General features: G+C 39.7%; 1 protein-coding gene across 2 annotated transcripts in view; it reads left to right on the forward strand.

Annotated features, from left to right (window-relative positions):
• Positions 1 to 13,507, forward strand: part of mphosph9 (M-phase phosphoprotein 9) — a 34,793-nt gene that overhangs the window by 7,153 nt on the left and 14,133 nt on the right. For both annotated transcript variants that reach the window (XM_003455119.5, XM_005459653.4), the window contains exons 4-13: positions 3,923 to 4,012; positions 4,150 to 4,652; positions 6,130 to 6,295; positions 6,512 to 6,584; positions 7,414 to 7,517; positions 7,617 to 7,736; positions 7,937 to 8,400; positions 9,470 to 9,619; positions 10,073 to 10,160; positions 11,895 to 12,110. In XM_003455119.5, coding sequence (XP_003455167.2) covers positions 3,923 to 4,012; positions 4,150 to 4,652; positions 6,130 to 6,295; positions 6,512 to 6,584; positions 7,414 to 7,517; positions 7,617 to 7,736; positions 7,937 to 8,400; positions 9,470 to 9,619; positions 10,073 to 10,160; positions 11,895 to 12,110 — 1,974 coding nt within the window. The remainder of the gene's footprint in view (positions 1 to 3,922; positions 4,013 to 4,149; positions 4,653 to 6,129; positions 6,296 to 6,511; positions 6,585 to 7,413; positions 7,518 to 7,616; positions 7,737 to 7,936; positions 8,401 to 9,469; positions 9,620 to 10,072; positions 10,161 to 11,894; positions 12,111 to 13,507) is intronic.

A 13,507-nucleotide genomic window follows, 5' to 3' on the forward strand; every position in this document is an offset into this window, starting at 1 on the left:
TATTGGACTGAGGAATGTCGGTTGGAAAAATTTTACATATCACCCAACCTTACTGGGTGTGATGTCAGATGGTTGCAGGTGTTTGTGTAGAAACTATGAACTCAGAGACACTTTCCCTTAAACCAGGGTGGGCAACTCCAGGCCTCGAGGGCCGGTGTCCTGCAGGTTTTAGATGTGTCCTTGATGGTTGGCTGGAAGACTGTTTACTTAGCCTGGCAGGGCGAAGGACACTGTCTCAGCTGAACTCTGGACATACACACACACACGCACACAGACATATACACATGCAGATATACACTCATTCCCAATCCAAACGCCTTCGACGCTTATTCCCTTCCGATGCTGACGGTGGATCATGGAGACCAGCGCATAGGCTGCAGGCCAGGATGTACTGTCTACATTGGATGTCTCTCACCCTTTACCCACCCTTGTTGCTTGTCATGTGTTCTTTGGTGTATTAAGAGTTTTTTCATGTGCTATGTGCAGAGGTGTTTTTTTTTTTTCTGTTCTCAAACTGATCTCCCTGTTGGAGCTCAGTCTGGGGGGAGTTATTTTTTTCTCCTTATCTTTCCTCATGTTGTGCTTTTCCATGTTATACCCCTCTGACCTGTCTTCCCCATGTGATGTTTGTGTAATGTATGTATGGTCGGATGGGTAAGATGGCGCCGCCATTGCGTGCAATAGGTCGGCAGCCTTAACATGAAATTTCCCTTTGTGGGATTAATAAAGGTATATCAATCAATCAATCAATCCAGCACAGGGGATTCAAATGGCTAAATTGCCTCCTCAACAGAGATCGACAGACCACGTGACTTGCGCGCGTTGCATTGTAGGTACGAGTGGCAGCAAAATCAAAACACTGCATCAAGTGCTAGCATTTCCAGGACCGGTAACCATTCATTCTGCAGTTTTAATCCCTACTTGCATTTTATATAGTTATGTACAAAACGAAGGAGAACACGGCAGGTCTGTACAAAGACAGAACTGACGAAAAGGCAAAAAAAGGTACGAGGAAAAAATCAAAGGAGTGAAAGGGTTAGACTCATACGAGCATACAGAGTGGACTAAAGACGTTAGCTTGCTGCCCAACTTTCATCACACTCATATTTATAATTATATGGTCCTAAGGGTGAGTCCATACACTCATGAAGTGTTTAGTAACTTCAGGTCCCTGCAACAAGCAAAGTTCCAGTTTACTGATGGATGGGTACAGGACCTTGAGATGTTCCGAGTAGCCAGATATGTAGGTGGACACCAGGTTTATTCTAAGTGAAGGGCAACCCTTCAAAAAATGGACAGAGCAGTGGAGTAGCCAAGGCAATAGAACAATACAAAACTCGATTACTAAAATATAATTTATTTCACAAAAAAGATTTAAAACTGTTAAAAACACCCCTGGCCAAGGGGAACACACAGTGAAAACATAAAAACAACACTAAAAGTCCAGTGGCGTCAGCCACAGCATTAAAATCCACTAAAATTGGAGCGGGGCAAAGAAAACCCGGCAGCGACCCCGGCCGTCCTGTCTGTCTCTTCGCTCCGGAGTACTGGAAGAGAGAGGGGGCAGCGACAGTCACTGTTCTTTCCAGTGAAAGGGATTTCTTGTAGCACGGTGTGTCTCGGGACTTACCCCACAATCCAGGGGATCTGTCGCCTCTTCGTGACTTCGGAAACATGACTTGAACAATTTTTCTTCCACGAAGGAATCTGATAAAAAACGATCTCTTTACCCGTCGGCTTCCCGTGGCTGTCATGCGACCGGCTATGGCAGTTAGTAATACAACAGCTTCTTGCCATTTTTTGTGTCTCTGTTTATCTCTGTGTGACTGTTGTCTTATAATAGCCCGCGCGCTAGCCACTTGTACCTACAATCCTTTGCGGTTTTATCCCAGAAATGACGTCACATTTTCGAACTCCACATGTCTTGAAGTTCTCCAGAGGCCTGGTAATGAACTAGCCATTTGATTCAGGTGTGTTGACCCAGGGTGAGATCTAAAACCTGCAGGACACTGGCCCTCGAGGCCTGAAGTTGCCCACCCCTGCCTTAAACAGATGACTGTGAACAGTCAGGGGTTCACAACAGGTGTTCTGTACGGGGAAGGTCAAAACCCAACCCCCCCCCCCCCCAAAAAAAACGCATCCTGTTGCATATGTTGTGGATTTACAGTAACCAAGTTAAAACAGTCCATGTAAACATATTGTCTGCTTGCCTGGTGAAGTGCATAATCAGTGGTTTATACTATAAAGCAAGTTCAGCATATCCAGGATCTTTTCCTTACCTAGCTTAACACATCAGCAGTCACACTAAATCATTATACAAAGGTGTTTATCAGTTTGATAAGTCAGCCCAGGTTTTCCAAAAGTAGCTATAAGCTTGATTCTCCTTTTATTTGTATAATATAAGAAGTACAATAGATCGGCAGGTATACATTTTTCAGAACCACTAAGTCTAGCTCAGCTGCAATCCTAGAAGGTTATCTGATCTCAGTGCCAGTGTTAGCTGATGCCCTTATTCAAATCCAGTTAGATGTTTTTGTTGTTTTGGCCTTTTTCTGGGTTTATTACTTAGGTACAGTGAAGACTGACAGGAAAGCGGAGGGAGAGAGAAAGGGAAAGAGGGGAAGACATGCAGCAAAGGGCCACGGGTCAGACTTGAACCCAGGCCGGCCCAGCGTATGGTTGCCTAGTCATCTCACTGGGCTAAGCTGGCAGCCCAGTTGGCAAATGTTGTGTGGGGTATATTGCTTTAGCCTGTCTACAGTTATTGCACATGTAAGCTCATTTACCATCCTTCTGTTTTGATGCTGTTTCTGACTCACTCAGTGCCACATTTGTTGAAACTGATACCTGCTCTGGTCTGTGACTACGTCTTTATGGCTTTCCATGTATACACAAAGCGTGATAGGGGAGGCCCTGGTCATACCTACAAATATAATTTACTGCCTATGGAAATAACATTTTTTTTTAGTATAGTGTTCCTGACTCAGCTAGAATTTAAAGCAAGTTGAGCAACTTCTAAATATAATTTCGAAAAACAACACTGCCGCTAAAGCCGAAGCCTGAAAAGTAAGTTAACCAAAAGCTAATGACTTAATGTTGTTACTTACTGTCACTGCCCCTTGCTTTACTATAATTACAGTTTTTTAAAAATTATTATTTAATGGCAATGTTGCTCGGATGTCGTTTTAGCCTCATTCTTTAAGTTGTAACCATGGTAGCAGTTAATTTTCTTGGGATCAAATAAAGAAAATTAATTCAAACCATTAGGTTTTCAGGATTCTGTAAGGACCTGTAGATTCTTGAAGTGGCTTTTGAATTGGTTGCAGTTGAGTGGAATAAATGATGCAAGGAATGTTCCGGTTTCCTGCGCTAAGAAGCTGCATCTGTTTTTGATACATGTTAGGGAAAGACAAAAGAGATTTCTTAACTTATATTTTAGCTGTTATCTATGTTTTATCTGCTATTTCCTTAGAGAATTGATCGGTCAGCCAAAGGTAGTTTTGAAAAAATTGTTCTTTAACGTAACCTGCTCCAAAGCCTGATGAAATGTGCAGGATAAATTACAGCGGTGACTTTCCCCTCGTAAGTGAACTACCATCTTAAAGATAAAAAAATACAGGATTGAACTTTCCTTACCGATTAAAGCTTTCTTTGTAGTTCAGGCCTCTGTTAATTGTATTTTTGTAAATGTCAATAGGTAAGCATCACTCTTTTGGCCTTTAGATGGTATGGTAGTTCAGACATACGTTTAGGAAAGTTGCCAGGAGTGATTGCCTCTGCATTATAAAGACAAAACAGGGAATGTCAGCATATATGGACACTGATTAAAATGACCCTGGCTCCACCCCCAGTTGATTTATTAAGGGGAATGTCTTACTTTGAATAATTATACTAAGTAACGGTGTTTGTTTTTCTGCAACAGGGTCGATGGCTGCATCTGTTTCAGCTGGTTGAGAAGCAATACCAAGAGCAAATACTTGCTCAGCAAGAACAATACCAGTGCCAAATACAGGTAAGCCTGCATTTAACATCATGTCCTGTTTTATGAAATTGGACCACCTCAAAAAAGAGATGGTGGATTACAAGGGAACTATCTTAATAAGTATATTGAAAGCAATTTCTTACAGTAAAATAATTCCTCTTTTTCAGTTGATTCAGGATGAAATTAAGGCCCTGGTTCAGCTCCAAAACCGACAGGCTAGTGTCCAGCCACATGGGGAGTTCTCCCCAACTCCTGTGAGCAAAAGTACCACAAACATGAAGGACTATATTTTCCCCCCTGTCTCTAGTGAATGTACTGTTCCCAAAACTGTGTCCAGTGACAATGACAGTCTGGCAGCTCCCGTCCATACCCCTTTTAGCTCCCCATCGCCTCCACTCCCTAGGTCTGAGGCCACAAACCAGCGGGATGAGCGTGCAACGACAGTGCTCAGCAGTGGATATGGGACTCTTTCTACTTGGGAGTCAAGTCTGGAACCTGCAGGTTCACCAGGGGAAGATGAGGTTGTTGGTCAAAGAAGCGAAAAGCATCACTGGTCCATTAACTTCCAGAAAGAAACAGAGACAAGTATGCTTGGTTGCCAGCAAGATTTCTCCAATGAGAGGATGCTCGGAGTGAATGAACCACTAGTTTATCAGCAGAAAATCTCTGGGTATGTAAGGTCAAACACATCCATGCTAAACGGAGTTTGTAAGGATGTACTGTGGTGTTTTCTCAGCTTTTTCAGACATAAACTTCTATCTGTTAACCCAAGAGCATCTGAAAATGGCTATAGACAAAGTCTGAGTCCAGACAAAGTCCATAAACATTACAGACACGGTCAATCAGCTGGCCAACAGTTTATTTTATATGTTGAGTGTTTAAAATAATGGAAAAGTCTTCAATGTGATAAAGACAGAGTCTGTGACAGGCCAGATTAATGAGATTTAGTCGGGAGCCAAAGTTATTTGTTGCCTGCAGCTGCCTGTAGAAGTGTTGCCTCTGAGTTTCCAACACACCTGCAGCATCAATCATTAAGCAAGAGAACTGAGCAGATTTATGAATGTGACACAACAATAGTAGCTTCATTAATTACTTAAAATAAATGGTGCCCAACATATAGACACCATTGATTAGGATCAAGCAGCTAGTGACTGTGTACTTCACTTCAGATCTGTCACGCAGTCAGTTTATACCCTACAGTGAGGAACATGAATGTAAACATGACCTAAAAGAAAGACACTGATGAAGCCATCAGTGTTAAGTGTTCTGTGTTTGAAACTGGGTTTATACGTAAATACATTTAACATCAAATTTAATTGCCTGTAGATGTTTTCTAAAAAAAATTTTGAAACTAAATGGCCACCCAACATGACATAGTCACATGAGAGTCTCTGGATGGGAGATGATAGGAAGCCCAAATTCAAACAAGAAAACAGGAAATATGTCTCAAAAATTGAGCATATCCTGCCAAATATCTAGATCATCATATGTAGATCATCGCCCCTATCACACTAACTACTTTAGTAATACTATTAGGAATTAGTAACTTAATCTGGAAAGTACTAACACAGTACTACAATATAAATGCACTTGGTAAATGGCTCTAGAATAGTGGTTTTCTTAAGTATTGGCAGTATAGGCAAACATGTCCAATTATTTTGGACATGTTTGCGAGTGCGAGTCTTTACTAAGCTTTATTGGAATATATCGTTGTGCTAGTGTTTCCTTTCCCTGTCTCACTTGTGTGTTCACCACCTCACACACTGAGTGGAGCAGAGGGCACACAGGTGACTCATTCTCAACAAGCGTTAAACTGAACATAATGTAGTGAGAGAAAGAGAGAAAATGCTGTTGTCAGAGCTTTTCAGTTGTGTCAGCATATGCAACCAGTGTTTTAATCACAAATTGTTACAAACAAACAAAGAAATCTTTGGAATGCCTCCAAACTGCTGACCCTTTGCTGTAATAATAAATAAATAATAAATACAGAATAAAAAGGCACTGAAGTGACTGGATTGGCACCAGTATGCTTGTTGTAACAATACTCATTCAACCCGTTAGATACCCTACAAGAATCCTGTTGAGGTTTAGGCAGCATTTGTCTGAGAAATTATATTTTTACTTACCCTAAGCAATTCTGTTGACAGCACCAGTCAACAGTTGACCTCCTGGGCCCAGAGGCAGAAACTGAGGCCCAAGAAGAGCAAAGCAGGACAAGCGTCATCCCAAATACCAGAGTACCAGGAGCAGCCTCGCAGCCCCAGAGAATCCCACAGTCAAAACACTGTGGAGAGCACAGAGTCCCAGGACCAGGTATAACCCAGGAAGTGGTGACAGCCTCTTCTCCAGGATTAATTGTCCAAGATTTTGCATAGATAAAATAAAACAAAACAAAACAAACAAACAAACCCAAAACAGCAACAGTGCATAGTGTTTATTTGTAGTATTTTTTCTTTTTGCTGTAATTTTTTCTGTTTTGATTACTTTCCTGCTGCTGAATTTAATCCACTCATCTCTATTGGTTTTCAGCATCAACCAGCTGGGCCGTCTTCCAGCTCTTTTCCACTGAGGAGGAGTGATAGCCTAGCATCCGAAGCCTCAGGTAAGAATTCAGTGACTTGAATTCAGACACACAGTGACTGGATTTGGCCACTGTAAAGTATATTGAAATAAATCAAATACAGAACATGAAATAAAAATAAAAAATACAGGATATTACATTTTTTCTTTTAGAAGATGAAACCCCTGGTCATATTTGTGTTTGATATATGTCTCCATGTTGAAAAAATTGAAAACATACATCTCTACACATACCTGGAGAGCTAATTTCTGTGTTTCTTGCAGTTAAACATATAGTAGAGTTACAATAGAGTTGCATTTTTCTCAGCCAGTCAACCATTTTTAAACAGCTGTTCACTCCAAGGTTTTTTTTAAGTTTTTTTTTCTTTTTTTCTTTTTTTTTGGGGGGGGGGGGTTACTCCAACACTATGGTGCAGTTATGTGTTTATGATAATATGTAGATTACACTAAGGCTCAGTGGAACAAGAATAAGATATTTCATATAGACATACACACATATTTTTCAACTACATTCTTTCTTTAGGTGTTTCAGCTGAATATTGGTATTGGAATTGATCCATGTTGGCTATATCCCATCCATATTGATAATGGGATATTAACAATCTTTGGTACAGAAACAAATAAAAAGTGAATAGTATCAGCACTGGCTATCAGCCAAATTGTTATTGTAAACATTGCCAGTGGTGTCAACCAATTGAGCAATTAACTAAATATCAGAGTTCTTGTTTATATTAAAAACATATATTTTAGGGTGGCCAGCACTGCCAGAAATATGTGATAAAATTGTAGTTTCAAACAACGTTTCCAAATTATTGCATATAGCAATTACAGTAAGCCTTTTTCTGTTTTAGGCCTCACTTATTGGCGTTTGAATGAGTGTGATCTCTATCACCCACTACCTGAAAGCTTTGACAGTGGTGCCTATCTACTTCTGCAAGAGGCATCCATGAGTCTGGTGAGTTACGTTACGGTTTACTGTGGCTTCTGAGACTGATGTAAAATACATGGTTTGCTTATAATGCTGAGGTTTGATGCCTAATTTGGTCTTCTTTAGACTCCAGGAAGCCAGGAACCTCAGCTGTCTCTCAGAGAGATCTATCAGAACAAGCAAAGAGCAGATTGTAAGCGTTCAGATTGGGAAGGCTCTGCTACTTCTTTTCCGTTGTCACCGCAGGTATGTCATATGACTCAAACTCTGCAATCCCAAGATTGTAGAAGTGATTTACAGAAGATAGATAATGACACGATAAAACATTAATTATTAAAAAATATAATATTTTTAAAAATACAAGTGACTGGTGACGTGTTAATCTTGTAATAAATTTCATATCCACAAGTTCACATTTTCTTACAATTTGTATGTTTGTGCTTCAGATGTTGACACTGGATCCAGCAGCTAACATGCGGCAGTCAGATCGCACCTCTGGCTTCACTTCACCCTCTCATTTCAGCAGCCCATCATTCGCCAATCAGCCCCACCTCTACCCTAGAGTCGGGACCCCCATAACCCCTGACAGCATGGTGGATTGCAGCCCCAACCCTGGAGATACAGACTGTATCTCTGATACCTCCAGTGTTTCTGCCCCATCTAAAGTGCAAAGCTCATGGGGAAATACAACCCAAGAATTCCTGTCTACCTCCCAAGATAAGGCTCAGCCCTCCCAAACAGACAGCCATCAGCGCAGAGCCAGTGCCCCCTTTGCCAGCGAAGAGGAGGGTAGTCACACCCACACCAGCACCCTGAAGCCTTGTTCAGCCTCTGGTGCTTCTCTGCGACATGGAGTCAGTCCACACGTGGAAAGAGCATCATCACTAGAGGATCCTGTTGTCCTCTCTCTGTACGTACATACGTTATAATGTATAATGTTCTGCTCAACCATTTGGTTGAGCACATTTTGAGTCCCTATATCTTTCCAAAAAAATGCACTGATATTAACTTTAACTTGTTTGAGCCTTTTCTATCACTTGGTTTTGATATGTTATTCTCAAAAAATCCACTGACTGTCAATGTGTCTTTGAGTGGTAGATCTTTTCAGTTTCCTTACAGAAAGTTAGCAACGCCACAGGAAAGCTAGAAATGCTCTGTATGGTTAAAATTTTAAAGTTGGGTTTGTTTTTTTGTTTTTTTTGGGCATGACATAACGTTAGAGACTTGACTGAACAGAATTAATTAGCATGAAAATTAAAAAAAAGTTTTATATGTGTCAAATAATTTCTAAAAAAACCCCAAAATAATTTCTAAGAACATCTACTCTAATGCTTGATTTGGCCCTTTATGGTAAATGTTGACCTGAAGCTAAAGAACTGAAAATGTCTGTTTATAAAGTATAAACGATTAGTATTTGAACAATATGAATCTCTAAAGACATCAAATAAATCCAAAATACTGCCAATGTTTTCTGTTAAGAGGACCTGAAATAAGGGCATGGCAGGTCATGTGTTTCATAGGACCCAGAGCCAGTGAACAGAAATCTCATGTTTAATAGCTTCATTTCATAATAAGATTGATTATGTTAGCACATATTTAAAACTTTTTACCCTTGAGGCTGGTTATAGTTCCCCTTTTATTCCTCTATTTACAGGTGAGTATAATTGTTTCTGGCACTGTCCAAGAGGCTTTAGCCAGCCCCAAAAGAAAAGCCGCTCTCATTTCTATTTATTGCTTCTTTTTTTCCCATTATCTTCTTGTACTTGTAAAAGTAGAGGTATGTCAGATTATCAGAAAGTCAGAAGTAATGGATAAATAAGGTAACAGATTAATACGCTTCACTTTGCATCGTGATCACATTGCCATGCCCAGTCACCTCCCAGAGAACCAAAAACTACTTCAAGTGCTGTGAATAAAGTAACATTACACATGACCAATCTTCTTAAAAAACGTTTTGTTTTTCTTCTCCTGTTTTTCAGACTAAGGCAGAACCTGAGAGAGAAGCATTCTCGGCATGTGGCTGACCTGAAAGCATATTATGAGTCTGAGATCAAAATCCTGCGAGACAAACTCAAGCTCAGAGATCTGCCCCAGGATTTAGAGAAGAGCAACCATGCCCTTACAGAAAGGTTTGCATTTATGGACTATATTTTCAGTTAAAATATTATTGTTCATTATATTGAGTTGGAGTAAAAAATTTGTTCTATATGTACAAGAAAAATAAGCAGGGATGATACAGTTAAATGTAGAACCAAGTCACAGTCCTCCTCAGCGGGTTAACTGTCACTTTTGGTTAGAAATAGCCAATAAGTGAACTGTTGTTTTTGATGTCCAGGGGTTCAGAAGTTTAACACATTTCTACATCTGTCAGTGCATTAACAATAGGGGACATTAAAATAGGTACTCCATTTAGAATGATGCAAAGTTGTCGTTAAGATGCTGAAATTAAAGGGGAAAAGGTGTCAAATCAAACTTGAATGATATTGAATTCATATTCTGAAATACCAAGATGCATAAAATCCCGTAGTATTGCTTTTTAGATTATTTTTATGTTTTCATTGTTTATTGCTATTTATTTACAGGTGCAGGCATCTAGAACAGGCTTTGACTGAGGCCACCACCCGTATTCAAGAACTAGAGGCAACAAACAGCTCACTGGAAAAAAAGCTGGTATGCTTTGCTATTTATTTTATATCATTTTTACCCCTTAGCCGTAAAAAGCTGATGTGGTATTGTCATCACCCAGCAGGGGACATGGACACCCAAGTTGTGAATGCAATAACTTGTTAACCAAGCAACATAGAAGTTTCAAATTGATACCATAGGTGCACTACTAGAAGTCTCAACAAGTTTGGTCATAAGTAGGGATGGGTACTGGTATCTGTGTATAGAGTTCTGACATAAACGGTAGTAACTAGACCGAAAAGCAGCGCACATTTCGGTGCTTTATTTCGGTGCTTTTTTTTCCTGAGATGTCACACACTTTGGATTCTAGCCAATCATTTTACCTTTGCAAGCGAAGTAGGCGGGCCCAGGTACGTACGTTCTTTTAGAGCAGAGCTACAGATTAAAAATGCCCAAGGCGAAGCGGTCAAAAGTCTGGCTGTACTTCACAGCAAAAGATGCAAACTCAGCAGCCTGCAAGAAGTGCTTTAAGCTGATACTGTGCAAAGGAGGTAACACCTCAAATCTGATGAAACACCTGGCGACGCATAGCGTTTTTTTAAGCCGAGAAATGCACCGTATTTGATAGCTTGCTGCAAGACCTCACACCGAGCACATCTACTACGGGTGTGGTGCCTGTTATCGGACCCGGAGTTAGCATCCCCCAAAAACCCGAAGAGGAGAGTCCTGGCCCCTAGCCCTGCCAGTGTAGCAGAAATGATGACGGATGAAGATGGCAGCAGCAGCCGTTCTTCTCTGCGCGAGTAGCTTAACCTCCTAGGACCTGGCGTCCACATATGTGGACATCACATTTTGGGTTATTTAGACCAAAATACTCAATTTTGCTCTACAAGCACTTGATATCCACATACGAGGACATTATACTGCTACTGTTCTATCAAAATTTTAAATGAATATCCTCATATTTGGCTCTTATTTTTCTTAAAAACAAAAATAAGGTAAAAAAAAAAAAAATCTGGTAATTCTTTGTTTTTACATTCATCGGGCTCCAATGTGACCAAATATCAAAGAGAAATTAAAAATGCATGCCGTGGAAGAGTTCGGGTCTTAGGAGGTTAATGTTGTTTGTGTGTAATTTACGTTGAGTACGCTAACCACGTTATTAAATTAATGCATGTTAGGTGAACTAGCAAACACCATCGTAGTTACATGCGGCTGTCTTCTTGTTTGATGGCAGATACTCCCTTCGCCCTGGCCAAAAAGGCTAAAATGACCAAAGAAAAAGTGGAAAACAGCTAAACATGCGAGGTTTTTGGACAAAGTTTGTGTTTTTTCCATTGTTTAAGCACTGCTTCCAGCCAAGAGTGATACCACATATGCCCTATAGCTGCAGAAAAGGCTAACATTGTTATCTTTTTACAAAAAAAAAAAAAAAACCAGCTAAAAATGAGAGATTTTAGGACAAATTGTGTGTTCTCCATTCTTTAAGCACCGGTTCGAGCACCGTTTAAGCACCGGCACCGTTTCAAAAGTACCGGTTTGGTACTGGCATCGGATAAAACCTAAACGATACCCATCCCTAGTCATAGGTCAGATTTTTTTGAAAATTTTGTGAATGCGAAATATATATTTATGTGTTCATTTATATTTATTGGGTTTTAATTAGAATGTCTTTTTAATTTGTCACTTCATCAAGGATGTTTTCTAAAAATATGTCAATGGCTATGAAAGTAATCTTTATTCCATATCTTCATTTTGATGTCCTTTTTTTGTCATTAGGCAGAATGGCCAGAGCGCTATGCTGTAGCAGGTGCCACTGTAAAATCTTTGCAACAGCGACTGGAAGAAAGCAAACATTCGGCCAAAGAAAAGGACACCCTGGTGGCGCGTTTGAAGAACCGTGTACGGCAGCTGGAGGAGGCGGTGCAGAAAGCCTGCAGAGAAGCAGATGAGAAGGAGGCCAGGAGGGAGAGAGAGTACAAGATGCTGCAGGATGTAAGTGTGAGAGAACAGAATGACATGAAGACATGATAACAGTCAGAAAACTGTCACATAAAACTCTCATAAACATCCTCTGGATGCTGTTAGCATCAGTACTGAGGTATTTCCTTTAATCAGGCAAGTACACTGTTGTTAATGGACTTGATAATTTGTGATAGTTTACTTTACCTGCAGTCAGCTAGCTCTAGGTGTTGAGGAATTAGTTTGCAGCTGAGGATGTATGTAAGAGTTTTTTCTATGTTAAGAGTTTTCTTTCAAGGATGCACCAGTCAGGTTCATCTGATTACTATCTGCTTCAGTATTGATCCTTTTAACCTTATGTTGGCTACAGCCAGATGTTCTCCAAAGCAGGGGAGTAAAAGCAAAAGTCTTTCACTTTATAGTCTACATATAATTTTCGTGTAATACAGTTTCTGCCACTTTCATGACTGGTCTTTTGAAACACTGGACAAAGTATCGGTAGATTTTTTTAAAAACATAATTCTGAAAGTACTATTAAAAAATATTAAGTCTGTCACACAACACAGTTAGAGAACTATTTACACTCACATTCACACTTTTGGGCAATTTAGAATCACCAATAAACCTAACCCCACTAGGTGCATGCCTCTGGGCTGTGGGAGGAAACCAGTAGAACATGCAAACTCCACACAGAAAAGCCCTGGCTAGCTGGGGATTCGAACCCTCATATTTCTGCTGTGAAGCAACAGTACTAACAACCATGTCACCATGCTGATCTAAAACAAAAAGTAATTGTATTTTGTGCATTCATTATCAAATTATAACATGTTATAAATCAAGCTCACATTATTATTTACAGAGGTGCACTTTTTGCACTAAAACTAAACTCCCGATCAACCAACAGACTATGTGGCTAGATAACTTATGCATAATCTATCTAATGGAACAAATTACATACTCCTTAAGATTTCAGAAAGATTTATTCATTTAGTATTTAAACAATAAAGAGGCAGTGTTAGAAATTTGTGGGGGTTTTTTGTTTTGTTTGTTTGATTCTTTTTTTTTTTTTTTTTTTTTACATTATTTTATAAAAAAGGACATTTGCCAGTGCTATAGTATGTATAGAGTATTTAAAAATTAAGTTAAAAAAAAACAAACTATTGAACAACCCTGTGTTAGCCACCACATCCAGCTCATTTTTTATTGATTTTAATATTGATTTTCAGGGCTCGCAAAATTTCAAAATCCCTGGTAGCCCTTCGGGCAGGGACTCTTCAGCTTGTGGTAGTCCAAAATAAATTTAAGTAGCCCGAATAAAAAAGGGAGCAATTTTTTGATTGATGTTTTGTTTCCTGTTTTGTTTCCGTTACAATATTATACATTAAAGTATAATATTGTAAGGCGCTTGTCGACTCAGAAATCAAGGGAAA

The sequence above is a fragment of the Oreochromis niloticus genome, linkage group LG7 (assembly GCF_001858045.2).
Source record: "Oreochromis niloticus isolate F11D_XX linkage group LG7, O_niloticus_UMD_NMBU, whole genome shotgun sequence".
Taxonomy (NCBI): Eukaryota; Metazoa; Chordata; class Actinopteri; order Cichliformes; family Cichlidae; genus Oreochromis; species Oreochromis niloticus.